General features: G+C 36.2%; 1 protein-coding gene across 1 annotated transcript in view; it reads left to right on the top strand.

The window, feature by feature from the left end:
- Positions 1-4,443, top strand: part of LOC127539794 (probable ATP-dependent RNA helicase DDX60) — a 94,946-nt gene extending 90,503 nt beyond the window's left edge. Inside the window, exon 36 of the mRNA XM_051964131.1 lies at positions 3,305-4,443. Within this exon, the coding sequence (XP_051820091.1) occupies positions 3,305-3,404 (100 nt within the window). The 3' untranslated portion in view covers positions 3,405-4,443. The remainder of the gene's footprint in view (positions 1-3,304) is intronic.
- Positions 4,444-22,180: the final 17,737 nt, after the last annotated feature.

Raw genomic sequence — 22,180 nt, 5'->3', positions numbered from 1 at the left:
CGCTGCCCCCCCATAAAGTTAAGCGGGCTGCCCACACTCATACCAAGCTTTCTCTCTTCCCTCAGTCTGTGACCATTTTTGAAATTGTCTAAGACCTTAAAAAACAATAAGCAAACAAAAAATTGATAACAAACATCAAATCTTCTCCCAACCCTCTACTCCTCTCTTACTAAGATAAAAATCACCAGTGGGTGACAGATAAATGGCAAATCTTCAGACAAAGCATTTGAGTAAAGTTTATCCATTTCAGAGGAGATCAAAACTATGTAGTCTTAGGGATTAATTCAAAAGAAGTTGAAGAGGTACAAGAGTTGAGGGAAGGGAGGGCAGAAGATAGCCAATGGTGGGGCTTGCTGGAACTTGAGTATTCTCACCACAATGGTAGAAGAAAAGGAGGAGAAAATAGATCTTTTCCCTTGTTCTCCTCCCATCCCTCCCAAGCGTGCTATTGCACAAACACCCTAGGAACCATTCTGCAGGGGGGAGAAATGGAAAACAAAGCTAGGAATTGGGGGGGGGGAGGGAGACCAGTCAGCAGCTGGCTAATGACAAATATGAAAGAGGAAACAAAGAAAATGTTTCTGGGGAAGAAAAAGAACTTCTTTGGCCACTAATCATTCAGTGGGAATTAGATCAGTATGCAAAGAACTTTAAGTTGGAGACTACCTTTAAATATTGCTATAGATGATATTTGTGGAAATATATATATATATATATATATATATATATATATATATATATATATATATATATAAGAATTGTACATGATTAACATATGTTGGATTACGCCATCTAGTGTAGGAGGTGGAGGAAAGGGGGAAAATTTGGAACACAGGGTTCCAAAGGGATACAAGGGTCAATGTTGACAAATTATCCATGCATATGTTTTGAAAATAAAAAGGTTTAATAAAAGAAAAAATAAAGGATGGTTGTCAAGAGATATACAATCTTCATATTTCAATAAAAGTCACATAATCTAAAGTAAAAAAAAATATTGCTATAGGCAAATTCCTAATTTTTAGAGGGCCATTCCAGCTTGTGCAGTAAGACTTCAAATCAACTTTAGAGATCACCTAATGTGACCTAGGATAATGAATGAATGAGTGAAAGTAAAAGTGTTCATAAATATTGCCAAACAACATGTGAAGTTCTAAGATTGCAAATACAAAAAAACAAGATAGACCCTGTCTTGCAAAAGCTCACATGATGTTAGGATAAAGTATAAAGGATGATGACTGAGAGATGTTGTGGTCAGGTAAGCAATAAAGATTTGCTATAGGAGATGGAAAGCCATTTTCTGTATCATTCCCCCACATTGTCACAGAATTAGTATTTGCCAGAGATCTTTCAATGTATGTATTCACACACACATACACACACTTAGATAAAGATACACACTTCATATTGATATGTATACACATACATAAACAATATATAACTTTTTCATGATATTTATACATATGCATGTAACATGCATATACACAATGAAATCAGGATAAGGTGTGTATGTGTGTGTGTGTGTGTGTGTGTGTTATTTTTGTTGTTCTTACCCTTTAATTAATACTTAATGATAATAATTTCAGGAATAGTATTGTTGGTTTGATTGTTCCTCCTAGAGTTAGAGGTAGAAAGTGAAGGGAGAGGTGGGGATATATGTCATGACAGATAAGAAGATATTTACCTGTTGTTCCATGACAGTAAATGCTTTTGTGTTGTTGTTGGTCCTTCTTTCTCAAAGATGACCAGTTGGACATCCCCATTGTTGGGGAATAGCATAGTGGGTCTGAGTTTGAGCTAGTTATGGTGGAAGGCTCACCAAGGAGCAGCCCAGAGTCTTAGGGGAGGAAGTAGAGTACCAGGAAAATAGAAAAAGAGAGTTAACTTTCCTTGTCACAGTTTCCACATCTTCAAAATGCGTTGATTAGACCAGGCAACTGCTAAGGTTTCTTCTAGACCTAGGACCTTATGAAAATGCATTTTATAAATGAAGAAATTGAGACTCATTTGATTTGTTTACCTTACACAGAAAATGAGTGGTAGTCAGGACATGCTCAGATTGAACTCTCTTTTCTATGCCTTTTCTAATAAGGTATTGTTAGGACTTTTTTTCCCCAACCTTGACATAGACTAAGGTATTTAAGAAAATCTGATATGAGTCAACTCTCAAGATTTTAGAACAAACTATTAATCAGAAATCCTATGTCTATTAATGCCTTAGGGAAATTAGAAGTTCTTGCAATTTTGATTTGATTGATATTCTCTATTTGAATTTGTCCTACCATGTGTATTGAGACCAGCAGAGTAGTTCCTCTCTAGGGAAATCTCTTTCAGGGGAAAAGCTTTCTAGCAATACTAGAGAATAGCAGCACAGATTTCTCTTTAAATCCTCGAATCCAGATGCTATTTCTATTTGTAGCTTCCTGTCCCATAGCATCCTTCCCATATTTCCAAAGACAACCATCCTGTGTATTAATTCATAGATGTTGATCATGTTAGGGGCCTGGGTAAGTATGCTTTTAATTTCCGTAGTGTCCATATTGTCTGGTGTTGTGTCCTTATAATTGCAGGACTAAGTTTTATCCAATTGGCAATGCTTCTGCCTCATCTGACTGATGAAGTTTGCTGGAGATTGGTTCTAGTTCTAGATTGGTTCTATTAGTTCTAGATACCATCTAGGGTTCTTTAGCTTGATCCATCAATAATAGTTATCAATTGCTTATTGTTTGCAAGATATGTACTGGGTGCTGAAAGGTAGAACAGAGTATCAGGAAAGTTTGAAAATGTCCTCTTGAAAAGGAAGGAAGTGGAAAAGATACAATCTAACTACCTAGGATTTGTGAAATTTAGAAAATATTAATCATGAAGAGGAAATTGAATTTTTCAATGGAAGTCTCTTTTTCAAGAAATTGATTCTTGCAAAATCCTCTGAAAATCTATGGTCTATTGGCAGGGCCACTGTGAAAATAATTTTCTCCTTAGGATTGCACATAAAATTTCACCTGCCAGTTGCATACAAAACCAAGGCTTCTGAAGAAAATATAAAAAATGGGGAAAAGTGTTTCTTTCTTTTTTTTTTATGGTTTTTTTTTTTTCTGATGCAAATGGAGTTTAAGTGATTTCCCTAGGGTCACACAGCTGTTAAGTATTAATTGTCTGAGTTAAGGTCCTTCTGACTCTTCACTGTGCCACTTAATTGCCACAAGAATGTTTTGTACAAACTAAAATCTTGCCTAATCAGACATCTAAGAAGATAATTTTCCAAGATTAATATAACTACATGACCTTTTCTCATTCTTTCTTACAGTGTTTCTTTGAGGGAACTATGTGAAGACGAGACTGATAATGTGGTGCTAGCATTTGAACAGCTTAGTGAGAGCTTCAAGGAAAAATTGGATAAAGTCTAAGAATTTCTTGCCTGGTACCAACACCTGAAGTTTTCTTTATTAAGTCTTAGTTCACATTTCTGTATATCCTCATGTTTTGATGATGTGCATTTTTTTTTGGCAGTTTGTCAGCTCAAATTTCAAGTCTGGTTGCATAATATTGTAAAACTTCCAATGTAACATTCAGATTTTTAATATTAAGACAGACACTATCCTAGAATCTAAGTCACTTTTTACTTATTTTTTAATAAGTGGGAGTTAGAGGGGGAAGGAGTGCTTCTGTGATGTCATTAGCATCAAGAACTCCAGTATAGATGAAACTGCTTTCTAGCTTATAGACAAAAGCACTGCCTGCAACATTGGGAGATCATTTGACCTCTGCCACATAGAGATTAAGAGTATTGGGTTGTGGACCAGTTTTAGTATATATACCAAAATAGCTGTGCAATCTTGACCTTTTTAGCACTGTGCTAACGAATTTGAGTATAAGAGCCAGCCCCAACTGATAAATCATCGAAAGATATGATCTGTGCCCAAAGGGCTATAAATTCATGCATATCCTTTGACCTAACAACACCACTCAGGGAAGAACAAAAAAAGATTTTTTTTTTTAAATTGAGGAATACCCATCAATTGAGGAATGGCTCAATAAACTGTTGTATGTGTTTGTGATGGAGTATTTTTGTTCTATGGGAAATGATGAGTAGGATGCTCATCATGCCCCCCCCCAAACAAAACAAAACAAAACAAAACAAAACAACACAACCCTGTTATTTGAGTAAGCTATTTGAGAACATAATTTCAGTATTCTCTGGGGGAAAAATAATGGGGGGTCAATATTTAGGCACTGAGGCAAACAATACTTGTGTTTTGTATGCCTAGGGGACTTTTACAACATAAAATAATATATAAAGTTAAATCTTATTTAGCTAAGTTTTCACTGTAAGGAATGTTTTGGATAATTTTTTTTTGGTTGAGGGCTTGAATTTTGTTCAATAATTGTGTTTTATTGAAGAAGTGATTGATAATATGCAAACAAAAATAAAGATGTTTAATTTTATTTTAGATGTGTTTCTTGAATGTGTGTAAGAAATTATTTGGTATTAGTCTGTTAGGCAAAATGACAAAGGGACAATATCCATTTGTACTACAGGAATGTATAGTGATTATATTTATATGTATATGTGTATATATATATATATGTATATGTATATGTGTCATTTTGGTAGAATGGATATTGCCTCTGCCTCTGTAGCTGTTTGTATATAGGTGCTTTTGTTCCCTTTCAGCATTTTAGAAATGTGTTTGGGAAGTTAGTCAATACTTATTAAATGCCTACTATGAACCAGGCAGCCGTGCTAAGAGCAAGTCAAACCTTGAATAGGAACATGGTGGGTCAGTTTGCACAGGTTAAAAGAAGAGGACAGTTACACAAAGTCACACCATAAAAAGTGAGATTTTAATGAAGGAGTAATTTACACATGGTAACATATTTGCCAACTTCTCCCCATTGTACTTTTCCTTATTCTTATACCCATAACCTCAGACTCACTTGCAGAGTTGCTGTGGTTATCATTAGCTCTATCTCTCAGTGCCCAAATATCATTTTTTTCCATCAACACCATCACTTTTGCAAACATTCCTATAAAGCTTATGGAACTATGAATTGGAACCTGTGGGAAGGTAAGCTTTATTTTTATGATCCTTCTGGTCCTGACATTTCTATCCATTACCATCATCAGCTTTTACTTATTTGTCCCAACACAGTAGGGAAACTTAAGATACTTTGTGTTTGAAGTCTAACTTCTAAAAGTTATCTAATTCAGAGCTCAAGGGCTATTAAAGGGTCTAAAATGGTTTTGACCCAAACTGATATCTCCAGCTGTCCTGCCTCCCACACTCCAAAGTAGGAGTGGAGGATGTGAAAAGATCCAATCTTAATGTAAAATGCTTTAATCTCTTTCCTCTCTTTAATAGATCACTCATTTAGGATTATCCTTATCTGAATAGTCCATTGGCCTCTTAGTTTTATGTTTAAAATCCATTCTCATCATTTCTCCCTAATTTTCCTCTGAGCTTTCTTATTTGTTTTTTCTTAAATTTCAAATTCTTCCAATATCTTTGACATCTTTTTAGCCCACAAATCCAATGTCTCCTTTATTTAAAATTAAATGAACCCACAAGCACAGCTTTGATCAGGTTAATCTCTTGATGAAACTTTTAATGATTTTTCCAAGACAGCCTAGTATTAAATTCCAAGGTAGTTTAGTGGGTAGAAAGAGTACTGGTGCTGGAGTTAGGTATTCAAGATTGGCTTCAGACAGTAACTATGTATTACTGGACAAGTCAAGTAGCCCTTGGTTTCATCATTTGTAAAATGAGGATGATAACAAGAGCATTTACCTCACAAGGCAGTTGTGCTGGTGGTTTAATTTAAGATCACTTATTCATGTCTAAATTAATGGATATGGAGAAAATATTTCTTCTCATGGCTCTCAGGAAGATTCCCCAGATTTCATCACCATGCCTTATCTGCCTTCTTACCTTAGTTGTTTCCTCATTATCTGTGGCCTTCTCACTCTGAAGCATCCATCTGTCCCCTTGTGCTCCAATCATTGGAGAGTTTCTCCTTAATCTCCATTTTGAGAAAGGGTCCACATTGAACATCCTGCATATCTCTCCTAACTCTACTTTAAACTTTCAAGACTTTTTCATCATGCCTTCTATCCCCTACTCTTCTGTCACCATTTTTGCTTCCTCTTATGTGTTTTCTCCCTCTATTAAAATATAGGTTCCCTGATATAGGATAAATCTACATAAATCATCAGTATTGCTTTATATGACCAACAAGGCCCAGCAACAAGAAGTAGAAAGAGAAATTCCATTTAAAATAATTATAAATAATATAAAATACTTAGGAGTCTATCTGTCAAGACAAACCATAGAACTAGATGAACATAATTGCAAATGCTTTTCATACAAATAAGGTCAGATCTAAAAATTTGGAAAAATGTCATTTGCTTATGGGTAGGCTAAGCAATATAGTAAATATCTGCCTAAATAAATTTACTTATTCAGTGCTCTATCAATCAATTAAAAAATTATCTGATAAAGCTAGAAAAAATAATGTCAAAATTCACCTGGAAAAACTAAAAAGAACTAAAGTAGAAAAAGGTCAACAATATCAAGGGAAAATAATTAATGAAAAAATATAAAGGAAGGTAGCCTATTAATAACAGATCTCAAACTATATTATAAAGCACTAATAATCAAAACTATCTAATACTGGATAAGAAAAAGAGCAGTGGACCAGTGGAATAGATTTGGTACACAATATGCAACAGTCAGTGACAAAAGTAAGTAAAAACCATCCAAGAAAGATATTATGAATTAGAAAAGGAGATACAGAAGCTTAAAGAAGAAAATAATTCTTTACATAAAATTAGAATTAGGAAAGGCATGTTTGGGACAAAAAGCCCTACTCAAAGTGACTACTACAGAGATCACTCATAGAAAGCAGAATTGTTTATTAGAATCTTGAGAAGTGGACCCCATCCCGGTCTGTGAGCCAAATTCACAGCAGAAGAGAGCCACTCCCTTGAAAATCTTCATAGCTTTTATACATTTCAAACAAAGAACCTCCAAAATCCCACCCTCTATATGTTGTGATTGTTCACATAAACCTTTATCCCCTTCTTTGGTCAATGGAGTGCAGTAGACAAGGTGATATACAGCTTTGGCCGCATCATTCCTTCTTTGGACAGAGGAATACAGTCCAAGCTTATCTAAAATCATGTGACTGGGGCCTATAGGCCTGATCTACTTTTAGCTAACAGTCTCTAATCAATATGTGCTTACTCTGTAAATTTTTCACTTTTTTTTTCCCACACAATTCCCCCGTGTTATTCATAAATATATACGTATATATATATTTCCTCATGAAGAACTAACATTGTGGTCAAATTGGATTAACATCTCTACACATTGCTTGTTAATCTCTTCATCCCCTGCTACCGCCTCCCATCCCTCCTTTTGTAAAATCATCATTTTAATGGCATCCTCTGTCTGTAAGATTCTTTTTTTTTTTTTTAAATAACTTTTTATTGATAGAATGTTGGAATCCTTACTAACTGCTAACTAATTAGAGTTGATCTAATCTTACAAGAAGATGTTTTGGGCAGAACCTGAAACAAGGTACTAAGTAGAACTAATTAATACAAGGCTTGTGTTCACACCTTTACTCATTGGAGTTCAATGAGTTCACACCTCCCTTGAAGCTCTTTGGGCCAGAGAGCACTAGCATAAATAGAGCTTCAGTGGGCCAGTCGGGGAGTTCTTCAGAGGAAGCCGCTACAAGTCGAGATTTCACCGGAATGACATGAAGACTGGAGCTGGCTGGAGGCTGAAGAAAGCAGAGGCAGAGGCTGAAGGACCAGACCTTTGGATTTAAAGACATTTGGAGAGAGCTCTTGGAACCAAGCAGAGAGATAGGCCTCTAAGCTAACCGGGCTATATTGGAGATAATAAAAGATCTGAACTTTTATCACCTGGCTGCTTTTTGAGAAGAAAAAGCTCACCACAATAGAACCCATGCCAGGCTAATTTTTTACAGCATTATCCCTTGCACTCACTTCTGTTCCGATTTTTCCCCTCCCTCCCTCCACCCCCTCTCCCAGATGGCAAGCAGTCCTTTACATGTTGAATAGGTTACAGTATATCCTAGATACAATATATGTGTGTAAAACCAAACAGTTTTCTTGTTAGACAGGGAGAATTGGATTCAGAAGGTATAAATAACCCGGGAAGAAAAACAAAAATGCAAGCAGTTTACATTCATTTCCCAGTGTTCTTTCTTTGGGTGTAGCTGCTTCTGTCCATCCTTGATCAATTGAAACGCAATTAGCTCTCTTTATCGAAGAAATCCACTTCCATCAGAATACATCCTCAAACAGTATCGTTGTTGAGGTATATAATGATCTCCTGGTTCTGCTCATTTCACTCAACATCAGTTCATGTAAGTCTCGCTATTCCTCTCTGTATTCATCCCGCTGGTCATTCCTTACAGAACAATAATGTTCTGTTCATATATCACATAACGTTCATATACCACAATTTACTCAACCATTCTCCAATTGATGGGCATCCTTTCATTTTCCAGCTTCTAGCCACTACTGTCTGTAAGATTCTTTTTTTTTTTTAAATTTTTATTTAATAATTTATATTGACAGAATCCATGCCAGGGTAATTTTTTTTACAACATTATCCCTTGCACTCGTTTCTGTTCCGATTTTTCCCCTCCCTCCCTCCACTCCCTCCCCTAGATGGCAAGCAGTCCTATATATGTTGGATATGTTGCAGTATATCCTAGATACAATATATGTTTGCAGAACCGAACAGTTCTCTTGTTGCACAGGGAGAATTGGATTCAGAAGGTATAAATAACCCGGGAAGAAAAACAAAAATGCAGATAGTTCACATTCGTTTCCCAGTGTTCTTTCTTTGGGTGTAGCTGCTTCTGTCCATCCTTGATCAATTGAAATGCAATTAGGTCTCTTTGTCAAAGAAATCCACTTCCATCAAAATATGTCTTCATACAATATTGTTGTCGAAGTGTATAATGATCTCCTGGTTCTGCTCATTTCACTTAGCATCAGTTCATGTAAGTCTCGCCAGTCCTCTCTGTATTCATCCTGCTGGTCATTTCTGTCTGTAAGATTCTTGACAGTGACTTCCAAACTATTTTTGTTACCAATGTAATCATACAGGGTAAACATAGTGGCAACAGGATGATTCCACTTATAGCTATTAATCCATATCCCAACAGTTGTTTCCACCAGCTTCCACCGAACCATGACCACCAGCCAGTACCAAAGGGAGATTTCTAAACCCAATCTTACGTATGTTCTTTGTGATTTCCTTTCCCATTATCATCAATCTGCATACAGCAAGTGGACAAATTCAGTTTCCCACAGACCTCTCCTTCCTCTGCTAGTAAAAATAGTCTTAAGACTAGCCAATGTTGTAACACTGCTTCCCTTATCTGAGTTGCCTGATCAGCCAGTAGGTCTAAGGCTTGAGTGGTTTGATTGATTGTTACTTCTAGGACTGCCCGTAGTCTAATCAACCAATTTAACACATATATATCAGTGTTTGGTGTCCCCAACTACCATCCTGGGCCCCTGTTGCCAGTCTGTACTCTTTTATAATTCTCTCCGGAGGCCAGGTATCTCCCCGCTCCCCCTCCCCCCCAATTGGCATAATTTGTCTGGGTCAAAGAAGTATCAATGTGGGTTAGGGAGCAGTGGGCACTTTGTGTTTCCCTTTCCAAATCTTCATATAACCGTATCCCCAATTGCCTGCCAATGCTTGATGGGAGAAAGAAAAATTTAGATCTAATTATACCTATATAACAAACCCCAGTCTGATTTTTGGGTAAATGGGTATCTAATAATGCTCCTTCGGGGCAGGATTATCTTCATACCAAAATATATGAAGGTGGAAAATACCTGATATCTCAGGGATCTAAGGGCCTTCCTCCCATAGTAGAATTACATCTCCAGAGATGACTTTCCACTATCCATTGGCAGGTGCAACCATTTTCCCTAGTTAGATGCTGATGGCTCCAGAAAATATTAAACATTTTCCTAACAGTGTCTTCTCTATTCTCCCACTTCCATTCCTTTGAAGTGTAAGTTGAACCTAGTGCTATGCTATTCAAAGTTGTACATGTCCATATCTGGGGTCCCTCTGGATCAGGGATTAAACAGGCAGGTGGCATTTTCCTCGCACACCCCTCACTACTATTAGAACATTGGCTACAGTGAACCACTGATCCGTCATAACAAGTTATACTGGTTTGGTTCCATCTATTCACATACCTACTGCAGTCTATGACAGCTCCCTTCTCCGGCCTGCTAGTAAATGTCCATGTACATTCGCTTTCTCCCATCCATGGCCCTGTACCAGACTGATTCAGGTAATATCTCCCTAAAACTGTACTGGTCAGGGACCAGTGATGCTTTTCTTCTGCTGACCAGAAACCTGTTTCATTGTGTATTACTGACCTGTTGCTCAAGATCTAGGCTGGAGACAGGGGAACAGGACCCAGGGCCACTGTGTAAGTTGATCAGGTCCCCCACATATCCAACAGTCAGTCAATCTAAAGCTAGTGGCTATTGTTTGGATCAGGGTTTGAAAGGTATTTTCATACCCACTGCTCTCAAGGTACCAATACAAAAGGTGTACCCACATAACATCATACATGCATATACAAGGCACAGTCTCTGACCCTTTGGGTTTAGTTCAGACCCCATTCTTCCTAATAGTATATAAAATCCCTAATTCCTAACAACACAGTTCAACAAAATGTAATATCTAGTACAAACAAGAAAAGTCCCAAGAGAGTTCCCCAAATGAGGCAAAAGTCAAAAAAATTTTACATGCACAACTCATCAGTCTTTGCTAAGTTTCCTGTAATTTCAGCCGCACTTTCAGTGTTCCTGAATCAGTGTCTACTGCTGACTTCTTTGGCGTATCCACGGGACCTTTGACTTGTGTGATGTGTCCAACCTTTCTTTTTGGTGTATATCGCCATATCTGAAGTCAACAGGATCTGGAAGGGCCCGTCCCAAGTCGGGGTCAGCTTGTCCTCCTTCCACATCGGAACCAGAACCCCGTCTCCAAGCTAGAACTTAGGCACTGTGAATCCTAAGGGAGGAGTCTGAGCAATAAGCCCTTTTAGTGCTAAAGTTTTTAGATGTTGCAGTACAGATATGACATATTTCTTTAAAAACAAATCCTTGGTCTCAAATATTGGATCCAAGGAAGAATTTTGAATCCCTTTTGGATAAGGGTGACCATACAATAAGTCATAAAGTGATAATCCCACATCCCTTTGGGGTTTTGTTCTATTCTTAATAAGGCAAGGGGAAGGCACTTGGTCCAGGGCAATTGTGTCTCAGCCAATTTCTCTCAGTTGCTGTTTAATTTTCCTATCCATCCTTTCCACTTTACCTGATGAGGGCAGAGGTCATGGGGTGTGTAAGTCCCATGATATTTCTAGAGTTTGGGCCACAGATAGGAGGATCTTAGCTGTGAAATGGGTGCCTTGGTCCCAATCTTAAAAATCTGCTCCACCAATCCATACCCTGGAATGATATGCTCAAGGAGGACTTTTACTCCTTTGCTGAGGCAGTTGCCGGGATAAGGGGAAAGGCTTCCACCCATAAGGTCTGATGGTCCACTAAGACCAACAGGTATTTGAAACACCCTACTGATGGCAGCTCAGTAAAGTCCACCTAAAGGCTTTGGAAAGGCCTGGTACCAGGGGGCCTTCCTCCTTTTTGGACTTGTCATTGGGTCGCCCTATTCATCTTCTGACAAACAGGACACCCGCTGACCAGTTGCCTGCTATTATGCACAAGCCGGTGCCACAAACTTAGTCAGCACCACATCACACAGGTCTTGAACACCCCAAGGATTGCCCTGATGTAAATGTTGGAGCACATGTTCCATACCTGCTGTGGTCAGTATCTCTCTGCCGTCAGGGAGGAGCCAGTGCCCTTCTTTATCCTCCTGAGCACCAAGGCTTTGGATTTCCTGCTTCTCTTTTGGGGTAAGGGAAGGTGTAGGCATTTGAGGTGGAAATGCCAGAATTAGCACCATTATTTATTCCATACTTACAGATTCCTCTTCTCCAGCATGTTTTGCCTCCTCATCTGCAAAGCAGTTTCCCCTTGTCTCAACTGAATCTCCTCTTTGGTGCACCTGCACGTGAATCACTGCGACATTCTTAGGTAACATAAGATTAGTCAAAATTTCAGTGACCAATACCCTATGTGCCAATACCTGACCTTTACTGTTTCCATTCTTTCCCTCAAGTAATTTACAGGATGTAATTTCTTTTTCCCTTCATTTATACAATGACTTAAATATTTTATCTCACTTTTCACAAATTGCAATTTGTCTTAAGAAATTCTCAGTCCCATGAACCACTACATAAAATTCCCAATCCCTATATTTTTGTCCACCTGCAGTTTTGATTTCCTTCACAGGTTAATTGTACACTATTTCAAAATCCGACTCTTTTTATACAGCAAATTAACTATTTGGACACATATACATATATTTTATTCAACTTATACTTTAACATATTTAACATGTATTGGTCAACCTGCCATCTAGAGGAAGGGGTCGGGGGAAGGAGGGAAAAAGTTGGAACAAAAGAATTTGCAACTGTCAGTGCTGAAAAACTACTTATACATATATCTCGTAAATAAAAAATTATAATAATAATTTAAAAAACACATTTGATGAGTTTACAAAAAAAAAGGAAATTCTCAGTCCCTGTGCTCCTAAATAATTTAACAAACTGATAGTAACTTAGACAAGGTCACTCTTTTTCCTCCCTGCCACAAGAGGATCATCTACATATGTAAAATGTACACATTTTAACAGTAAGAAATTTATCCCAGAATGTTCACACAATTCTTATATACCCAAGTAGATGTTCCATAAATTGAATATTATACCAATCATTTTGCTTTAAAATACCCAATACACAGAAAAATCTCAAACTACATATTGCTCATGAAAAAAATATTTTCAAAAGGACTAAGGCAAAAACTATTATCCTTGGAGTCCCTTTAAATAATTGGCATCAATACAGTTAATTAAAACTTTCTATTTTCACATAAAAGAATCTGAAAAGTTCTTAAAAACATCAATTAAACTTTTTGAAATAACACTTTCAAATTATAGATCATATTAATGATCATGTTCTTTAAACAAGAAAACCATTATGTTTCAAAGAAACAAATATTCAGTCAATTAACACCTTGTAAGAGCAGCTTGTCCCTTTAAAAGATTAGACTTCTTTCTTCAGCAGTTTGGCTGCAGCACAAAGGCAACTCAATTTCCTGCACAGGAATCCTTCTCAAGATTTAGGCAATCTGTTTATTTCCTTTCTTTTTCCAACCAATTCCTTCTTGATATCATTCAAGCTTCCAATTTACTCTACAAATCAATCCTTCATAAATCACCTGCATTCTTCTTTCCAGTTCCCTTCAGAACTTTTAAGATTCACAATACAGTGAATAGCTAGATAACTCCATAAAACATAACTTACAATGTTAACATATTACCCAATATGTTTCAGAAGGTAACATACTGAATCAAACTAAATGCAGTTGTTTAAAGTGTTCTTTCTTTTTTTCTTTCTTCTGCCAGATTTTTTCTCACACCACAATTAGTATCTCTCTCTTATCTGTCCAGGTAGCTTTTATGGCCCAGCCCAGGCTAAGTTTGAATTTTATTGCTCTTTCCCTTTAATCCTACTAACAGACTCCTTTTTTTTTTCTGCCATTACTAAAATAGACAATTTTTTTCCCTTTAGTAATAAAGATATCAATATTCAAACAAATTCCAAGATCTTTTACTCAGAGTAAACAAATCTAGCATGCAAAGGCAATGCAAAATTATTACCCACAATTTCAGAATCATCTTAGAATCATCTTAAAATCATTTTTAAAATCTTCTGCCTGAGTTTCAATCAGATAAGGCAGTGGTTCTCAAACTTTTGTTTTCAGTATCTTTATCCTATTAAAAATTATTGAGGATCTCTCCAAAGCAGTTTTGTTTATCTGTATCATATTTATAGACATTTACTATATTGGAAATAAAAACCATTTTTGAATTTATAGACCCTCTAAAAAGGTTTCAGAGATCCCCAGGATTCTCTAGACTATACATTGAGAAGCACTGAGATAAGGTTTTTATTGCCCTTTACTCTTTTCCTTACTTACAAATTAGTACATCAGGTTAAAAAGTTTAAAATCACAAACAAATTTTATACTAAGTAACATTAAAATAACCAGTTCCCAAATTTCTTAATCATTGTTCTTAAAACTTAACAGAGCTTTTAAATCAACAAAACAGACTAGGGACTTTTCCCAGGACTCCCCTGGAGAAGTTTGTTTCACCTTGAACATTCTTTCCTCACAGAATCCAAACGGAGTTCCTCTAAACTTTCAAGCCTATTTAGTACATTTCTCTGACTTCACAAAGAATGCCTAGATATTCCATGATTTAAGACGAATACATTCTGAATCACTCTGAAAAAATTACTACTCTGAATGAATTCCAACTCCCAACAATTCAGCCGGATATTTTTCTAAGCCTGCAACACAGAGGTTGAATTCTTATCTCTTATGAGCTTGCTAACTTTTAAACACAGGACACAAAACAAACAAACATACACACACAGACAGATGCAGAGCTCTAATTTTACTTTTTACATTTCCTTTTATCTTTTTATATCTAGCTACTGTTCTGACAAATTCTTGGACTGCTTCCATCCCATTACCAGAGGAGGTCACCCTCACGCTCGCAGTCATTGGAGAGCCTATTCAGGAAGTCCTTTCCTTGGCTTCGACAGCAATCCCCACCAAAAACAAATTTAGGAGGACTAATCCCTTGCGGTCTCCCCTGACTCAGTCAATGGACTTCCAGACTTATCCCTGAAAGCATACCTCTAGTCATTATGTGTAAGTCTTCCAGAATGTTTTGCCAGCCATCAGGACTCTGCATCCTTCAGTCTTCAATTCTGCTTTCCACTGAGTACCTCTGCCTTGGGCCGTTGTCTAAGAGGGAGTGTGTGGGAAAAGACGAAGAACTTAAAGATTCTAAAGCAGATCAAGCCTCATAGGCCTCAATTTTGGCTTCTCTGGAGTCACGTGATTTTAGATAAGGCCTGGACTACATGGCTGAAGAAGCTGTATATCTCCTTGTCTACTACATTCCACTGACCAACTAGAGGAACAGTAGACTTATGTGAACAATCACAACATATAGAGGGTAGGATTTTGGAGGTTCTTTGTCTGAAATGTATAAAAGCTGTAAGCATTTTCAAGGCTCTGGTCCTATCCTGCTGTGAAATTTTGCTCACAGACTGGGATGGGGTCCACTTCTCGAGATTCTAATAAATAATTCTGCTTTCTATGAGTGATCTCTGTAGTAGTCAATTTGGGTAAGTCTTTTTGTCCCAAACAGGAAAGAGGCTGCATACCCAGAGCCAGAGACCATAGAGAAAACTGCTCTGTGGGTGCCTGTCCCTGTCCGGGGTGTACACAGCCATCCCCCCAAAGACCCCATCCGGGAGAGCTCCCAACTGTTTGGGACAAAAAGACCTACCCAAATTGACTACTACAGAGATCACTCATAGAAAGCAGAATTATTTATTAGAATCTCGAGAAGTGGACCCCATCCCGGTCTGTGAGCCAAATTCACAGCAGGAGAGAGCCTCTCCCTTGAAAATCTTCATAGCTTTTATACATTTCAAACAAAGAACCTCCAAAATCCCATTCTCTATATGTTGTGATTGTTCACATAAATCTTTATCCCCCTATTTGGTCAGTGGAATGCAGTAGACAAGGTGATGTACAGCTTTGGCCACATCATTCCTTCTTTGGATAATGGAATACATCCCAGGCCTTATCTAAAATCACGTGACTGGGGCCTATAGGCCTGGTCTACTTTTAGCTAACAGTCTCTGATCAATATGTGCTTAATCTGTAAGTTTTTCACTTTTTTTTTTTTTTTCATACAGGGGAAACCAGTGAAGCTATAAGAGACCAAGAAAAACCAAAACAAAACATAAAGAATGAAAAAATAGAATAGATTGTGAAATATCTTAAAAGAAAAATAACAGATCGGGAGAACAGATCAAGAAGAAAAAATATAATAATAATTGGACTCCTGAAAGTTGTGACCAAAAAAAGAGGTACCATAATGCAAGAAATAATGCAAGAATATTGTCCCAGAAGGATAGAACTTGAGGGGAAAGTAAAAATAGGAAAAAAATCCACTGATCGCTATCTCAAAGAGATCCTTTATGGAAAATATATAGGGATATTATTGCCAAATTTTGAAAGCTCCAGCACAAAGAGAAAATTTTGCAAGAAATAAAAAAGAAACAATTAAAATATACTATAATTACAATTAGAATTGTACAAGATTTATCAGTTGCCACAATAAAAGACTCCTAAAATCATATATACTGGCAATCAAAAGAATTAGGTCTGTGGCCAAAATATCATATCTAGTAATACTGTAGATAATATTGAATGAAAAAAAAGGACATTTCAGGGCTTTGTCTCAACCAAACCTGAACTTAATAGGAAATTTAACACATAAGAGCCAATATCCATAAGTTTAATGAACTTACTATGGACAAATTGTTTATATTTTTTACATGGAAATGTATACCATATGTTTAAGACTGACACCAGTAATTGGGAAGCTTAAAAGAAAGATTAGAGCACAATTGAATATGATCTGACTCTAAAAAGTAAGACCATCAAGTAAAAGGTAAACATAGTAATTATGTTATACAAATAAGATACAGAGGAATAAGTATGTATGTATGTATAAACACACACACACACACACACACACACACACACACACACACACACATATATATATATATATATATATATATATATATATATATATATATATAACATGAAAAGTATAACACCCTCCAAAATTTATAAAAAAATAAAGGAGGATAAATAGGGGATAGAAGGATATATACAGGAGTGGAAATTAATGGACAAAGGATGTTTCATAGAGAGCTTGAAATTTTCTGACCAACTATGCCATCTTCCCAATATTTTTTGATAGAAAGTCTGATAGTGAAAAATAGAACTTATATTTTTTTTGTAATTAAGTGAATAGCTGAAAATGAGATTAGACACAAATCTCAAACCATTGTCTATTATGGCTGCCTGTAACATAGTTATAAATGAAAGATCTTTTCACTTTGTTCCCATTAATCTCCAGAATTATATCATACTTTCAGAGACCTCCTTCTACCTCACTGATTCCTTTTTCTGCAACTCCTTTGCTGTCAGTCAGTAAGCATTGATCAAGTAACTATTGTGCTAGACATTGCTAAGTATTGAAGACATAAAGATAGATCTTACTCTTAAGGAGTTAACATTCTAATATAGGAGACAATATGCAAACAACTATGTACAACTATGTTCTTTATGCAAAAAAAATGGAGATAATAAATAGAGGAAAAGAATTAGCATTGCATAGGATCAAGAAAGTCATTTTTATCATATTATACCCATTAAATACTTAAAGAGCTAGTTAAAAAAACAAATATAGAACATGCATACACACACGTGAGCACACACACACACATACAGTTTTAATTGCCTTTATACTTTTTTAAAGTTCAAATAATCAACAAAAGAAGCCTGGAAAGATTTATCAGATGCAAATATTCACACAAAAATCGCTATTTTATAGGATAATTCTATAAGATTTTTAAAATGATTATTTAACATGATTATATTTAACATGTTTATCTGGCACAACTTTAGAACAAACTTTAATATAGCAACTAATGCAAAGTGTAAAAAGTATTATGAGGCAGAGGGTAATAAGTATCATTCATCATGGGTGGCTAATGAATCAAATGAACCATGAAGAAGGATTCCACCAGAATTCAATGCACTGAGATCAGGACTGCTGAGCGCTTGAGGCTAACTTCTCATTGGAGAGTATTCTATGGGCATATGCTTGGAAAATGGTCCTTTCCACTATCCGTACTGGCTCAATGATTGGTGTACAGAGGATTGTAGGAGGGAGTAGGGGGTGGAGTAAGACTAGGCAGGGACACCCTCCCAGCAGTAGGTGAGGGAGAAGGTAGTTGTAGCGATTCTCTTCCATCCCTTTCACTTCTACCTCTAAGACCAAGAATCAAAATTAAGGACTTTTGTTTATCCTGACTCTGGCTGATTTTGGGGTGTCCTGGATGCTAGCGAGGTCCTTACAGGTATAATTATGCTTGTGCTATAACATGTTGCATTTTGTAGAGGCTGGCTTCCGTTTCCCCTGATTGATTGAGATAGAATAACAAGATTGATTAAGTATAGCACAATCCATTGTAAGAATATTTAAAACCATGGACAAATCTTATTTATTTATTTAATAACTTTGTATTGATAGAACCCATGCCCGGGTAATTTTTTTACAGCATTATCCCTTCCACTCACTTCTGTTCCGATATTTCCCCTTCCCCCCTCCATCCCCTCCCCCAGATGGCAAGCAGTCCTTTACATGTTGATAGGTTATAGTATATCCTAGATATAATATATATGTGCAGAACCAAACAGTTTTCTTGTTGCACAGGGAGAATTGGATTCAGAAGGTATAAATAACCCGGGAAGAAAAACAAAAATGCAAGCAATTTATATTCATTTCCCAGTGTTCTTTCTTTGGGTGTAGCTGCTTCTGTCCATCTTTGATCAATTGAAACTGAATTAGCTCTCTTTATCGAAGAAATCCACTTCCATCAGAATACATCCTCAAACAGTATCGTTGTTGAGGTATATAATGATCTCCTGGTTCTGCTCATTTCATTCAGCATCAGTTCATGTAAGTCTTGCCAGTCCTCTCTGTATTCATCCTGCTGGTCATTCCTTACAGAACAATAATATAAAACCATGGACTAATTTTAGAAAGGAAATTTCTTTGTCAAGAAAATTCAGCAAACAAAAGTAATTCAATAATGATAATCAATATTAAGTAACATAAAGTCTCCTTGTATCAGAATAATACATTTCTGATATCTATATAATCAGCACATTTACTCTTGGATCCCAGGTATCTGGTCCCCAGAAACATCTTAGAAATTCTGGAATAGTTTTTATTCTCAGAGCATTCCTAAAGGGGATTTTTTCCAGATTTGCTTCACTAATTCCTTCATTTGCAGAGATTCCTAGGTAATTCTACTAAAATCTTTTAGTAAGGAAATTTAATACAATTTAGCATAATCTGCTAAATTTGACTTTGTAATAACTAGTTCATGGGATGAAAATCAGCTCAAGGTTTGTGGTTCTGATCTTATTAACATTGGAGCTATGAATAGAACATTGAGTCAGGAACCCATTCACCTGAAACTTCAGCAAATTTCAATCTTTGCATATCACTTGCTGTTTCTTTCTCTACCCAAACCCTGTATCTAATATAAACACTACAATAAAAGTCTAAAAGAAGTTAAAAATAAATTCATGAGGACATGAGTTGTAAAATAAATCCTTCTTTCTTAAACTAATCAGATACTTAAAATAGGAAAATAATTTCTCTCTCTTCACAATTATCAATGGAATTTTATATATAAAATTCTTTTTTTTTAAATTTTTTTTTAAATTTTTTATTTAATAATTACATTATATTGACACTCGTTTCTGTTCCGATTTTTTTCCCCCTCCCTCCCTCCACCCCCTCCCCTAGATGGCAAGCAGTCCTTTATATGTTGGATATGTTGCAGTATATCCTAGATACAATATATGTTTGCAGAACCGAATAGTTCTCTTGTTGTGTAGGGAGAATTGGATTCAGAAGGTATAAATAATCCGGGAGGAAAAACAAAAATGCAGATAGTTTACATTCGTTTCCCAGTGTTCTTTCTTTGGGTGTAGCTGCTTTTGTCCGTCATTTATCAATTGAAACTCAGGTCTCTTTGTCAAAGAAATCCACTTCCATCAAAATATGTCCTCATACAATATCGTTGTCGAAGTGTATAATGATCTCCTGGTTCTGCTCATTTCACTTAGCATCAGTTCATGTAAGTCTCGCCAGTCCTCTCTGTATTCATCCTGCTGGTCATTTCTTACAGAACAATAATATTCCATAACATTCATATACCACAATTTACCCAGCCATTCTCCAATTGATGGGCATCCATTCATTTTCCAGTTTCTAGCCACTACAAACAGGGCTGCTACAAACATTTTGGCACATACAGGTCCCTTTCCCTTCTTTAGTATTTCTTTGGGATATAAGCCCAATAGAAACACTGCTGGATCAAAGGGTATGCACAATTTGATAATTTTTTGGGCATAATTCCAGATTGCTCTCCAGAATGGTTGGATTCGTTCACAACTCCACCAACAATGCATTAGTGTCCCAGTTTTCCCGCATCCCCTCCAACATTCATCATTATTTTTTCCTGTCATCTTAGCCAATCTGACAGGTGTGTAGTGGTATCTCAGAGTTGTCTTAATTTGCATTTCTCTGATCAATAATGATTTGGAACACTCTTTCATATGAGTGGTAATAGTTTCAATCTCATCCTCTGAAAATTGTCTGTTCATATCCTTTGACCATTTATCAATTGGAGAATGGCTTGATTTCTTATAAATTTGAGTCAGTTCTCTATATATTTTGGAAATGAGGCCTTTATCAGAACCTTTAACTGTGAAAATGTTTTCCCAGTTTGTTGCTTCCCTTCTAATCTTGTTTGCATTAGTTTTATTTGTACAAAGGCTTTTTAATTTGATGTAATCGAAATTTTCTATTCTGTGATCAGTAATGGTCTCTAGTTCATCTTTGGTCACAAATTTCTTTCTCCTCCACAAGTCTGAGAGATAAACTATTCTATGTTCCTCTAATTTATTTATAGTCTCGTTCTTTATGCCTAGGTCATAGACCCATTTTGATCTTATCTTGGTATATGGTGTTAAGTGTGGGTCCATGCCTAATTTCTGCCATACTAATTTCCAATTATCCCAGCAGTTTTTATCAAATAATGAATTCTTTTCCCAGAAGTTAGGGGCTTTGGGTTTGTCAAACACTAGATTGCTATAATTGACTATTCTGTCTTGTGAGCCTAGCCTTTTCCACTGATCCACTAATCTATTTCTTAGCCAATACCAAATGGTTTTGGTGACTGCTGCTTTATAATATAATTTTAGATCAGGTACAGCTAGGCCACCTTCATTTGATTTTTTTTTCATTAATTCCCTTGAGATTCTCGACTTTTTATTGTTCCATATGAATTTTGTTGTTATTTTTTCTAGATCAATAAAATATTTTCTTGGAAGTCTGATTGGTATAGCACTAAATAAATAGATTAGTTTAGGGAATATTGTCATCTTTATTATGTTCGCTCGGCCGATCCAAGAGCACTTAATATTTTTCCAATTATTTAAGTCTGACTTTATTTGTGTGGAGACTTTTTTATAATTTAGCTCATATAATTCCTGACTTTCCTTTGGTAGATAGATTCCCAAATATTTTATGGTATCAACAGTTATTCTGAATGGAATTTCTCTTTGTATCTCTTGCTGTTGGGTTTTGTTGGTGATGTATAAAAATGCTGAGGATTTATGGGGATTTATTTTGTAGCCAGCTACTTTGCTAAAATTATGAATTATTTCCAATAGCTTTTTGGTAGAATCTCTGGGGTTCTCTAGGTATACCATCATATCATCTGCAAAGAGTGATAGTTTGGTTTCCTCATTGCCTACTCTAATTCCTTTTATATCTTTCTCGACTCTTATTGCCGAGGCTAGTGTTTCTAATACGATATTAAATAATAATGGTGATAGTGGGCAACCTTGCTTCACTCCAGATCTTACTGGGAAAGGTTCCAGTTTTTCCCCATTGCATATGATGCTTACTGATGGTTTTAAATATATGCTCCTGACTATTTTAAGGAAAAGTCCATTTATTCCTATGCTCTCAAGTGTTTTTATTAGGAATGGATGTTGGATTTTATCAAATGCTTTTTCTGCATCTATTGAGATGATCATGTGGTTTTTGTTTGTTTGGTTATTGATATAGTCAATTATGCTAATAGTTTTCCTAATATTGAACCAGCCCTGCATTCCTGGTATAAATCCTACTTGGTCATAGTGTATTATCCTGGTGACAATTTTCTGTAATCTTTTTGCTAATATTTTATTTAAGATTTTAGCATCAATATTCATTAGGGAGAT

Source organism: Antechinus flavipes, chromosome 6 (genome assembly GCF_016432865.1).
Source record: "Antechinus flavipes isolate AdamAnt ecotype Samford, QLD, Australia chromosome 6, AdamAnt_v2, whole genome shotgun sequence".
Classification (NCBI taxonomy): Eukaryota; Metazoa; Chordata; class Mammalia; order Dasyuromorphia; family Dasyuridae; genus Antechinus; species Antechinus flavipes.
The sequence above is the reverse complement of the archived record's forward strand: the minus strand, read 5'-3'. Positions and strand labels throughout refer to the sequence as shown.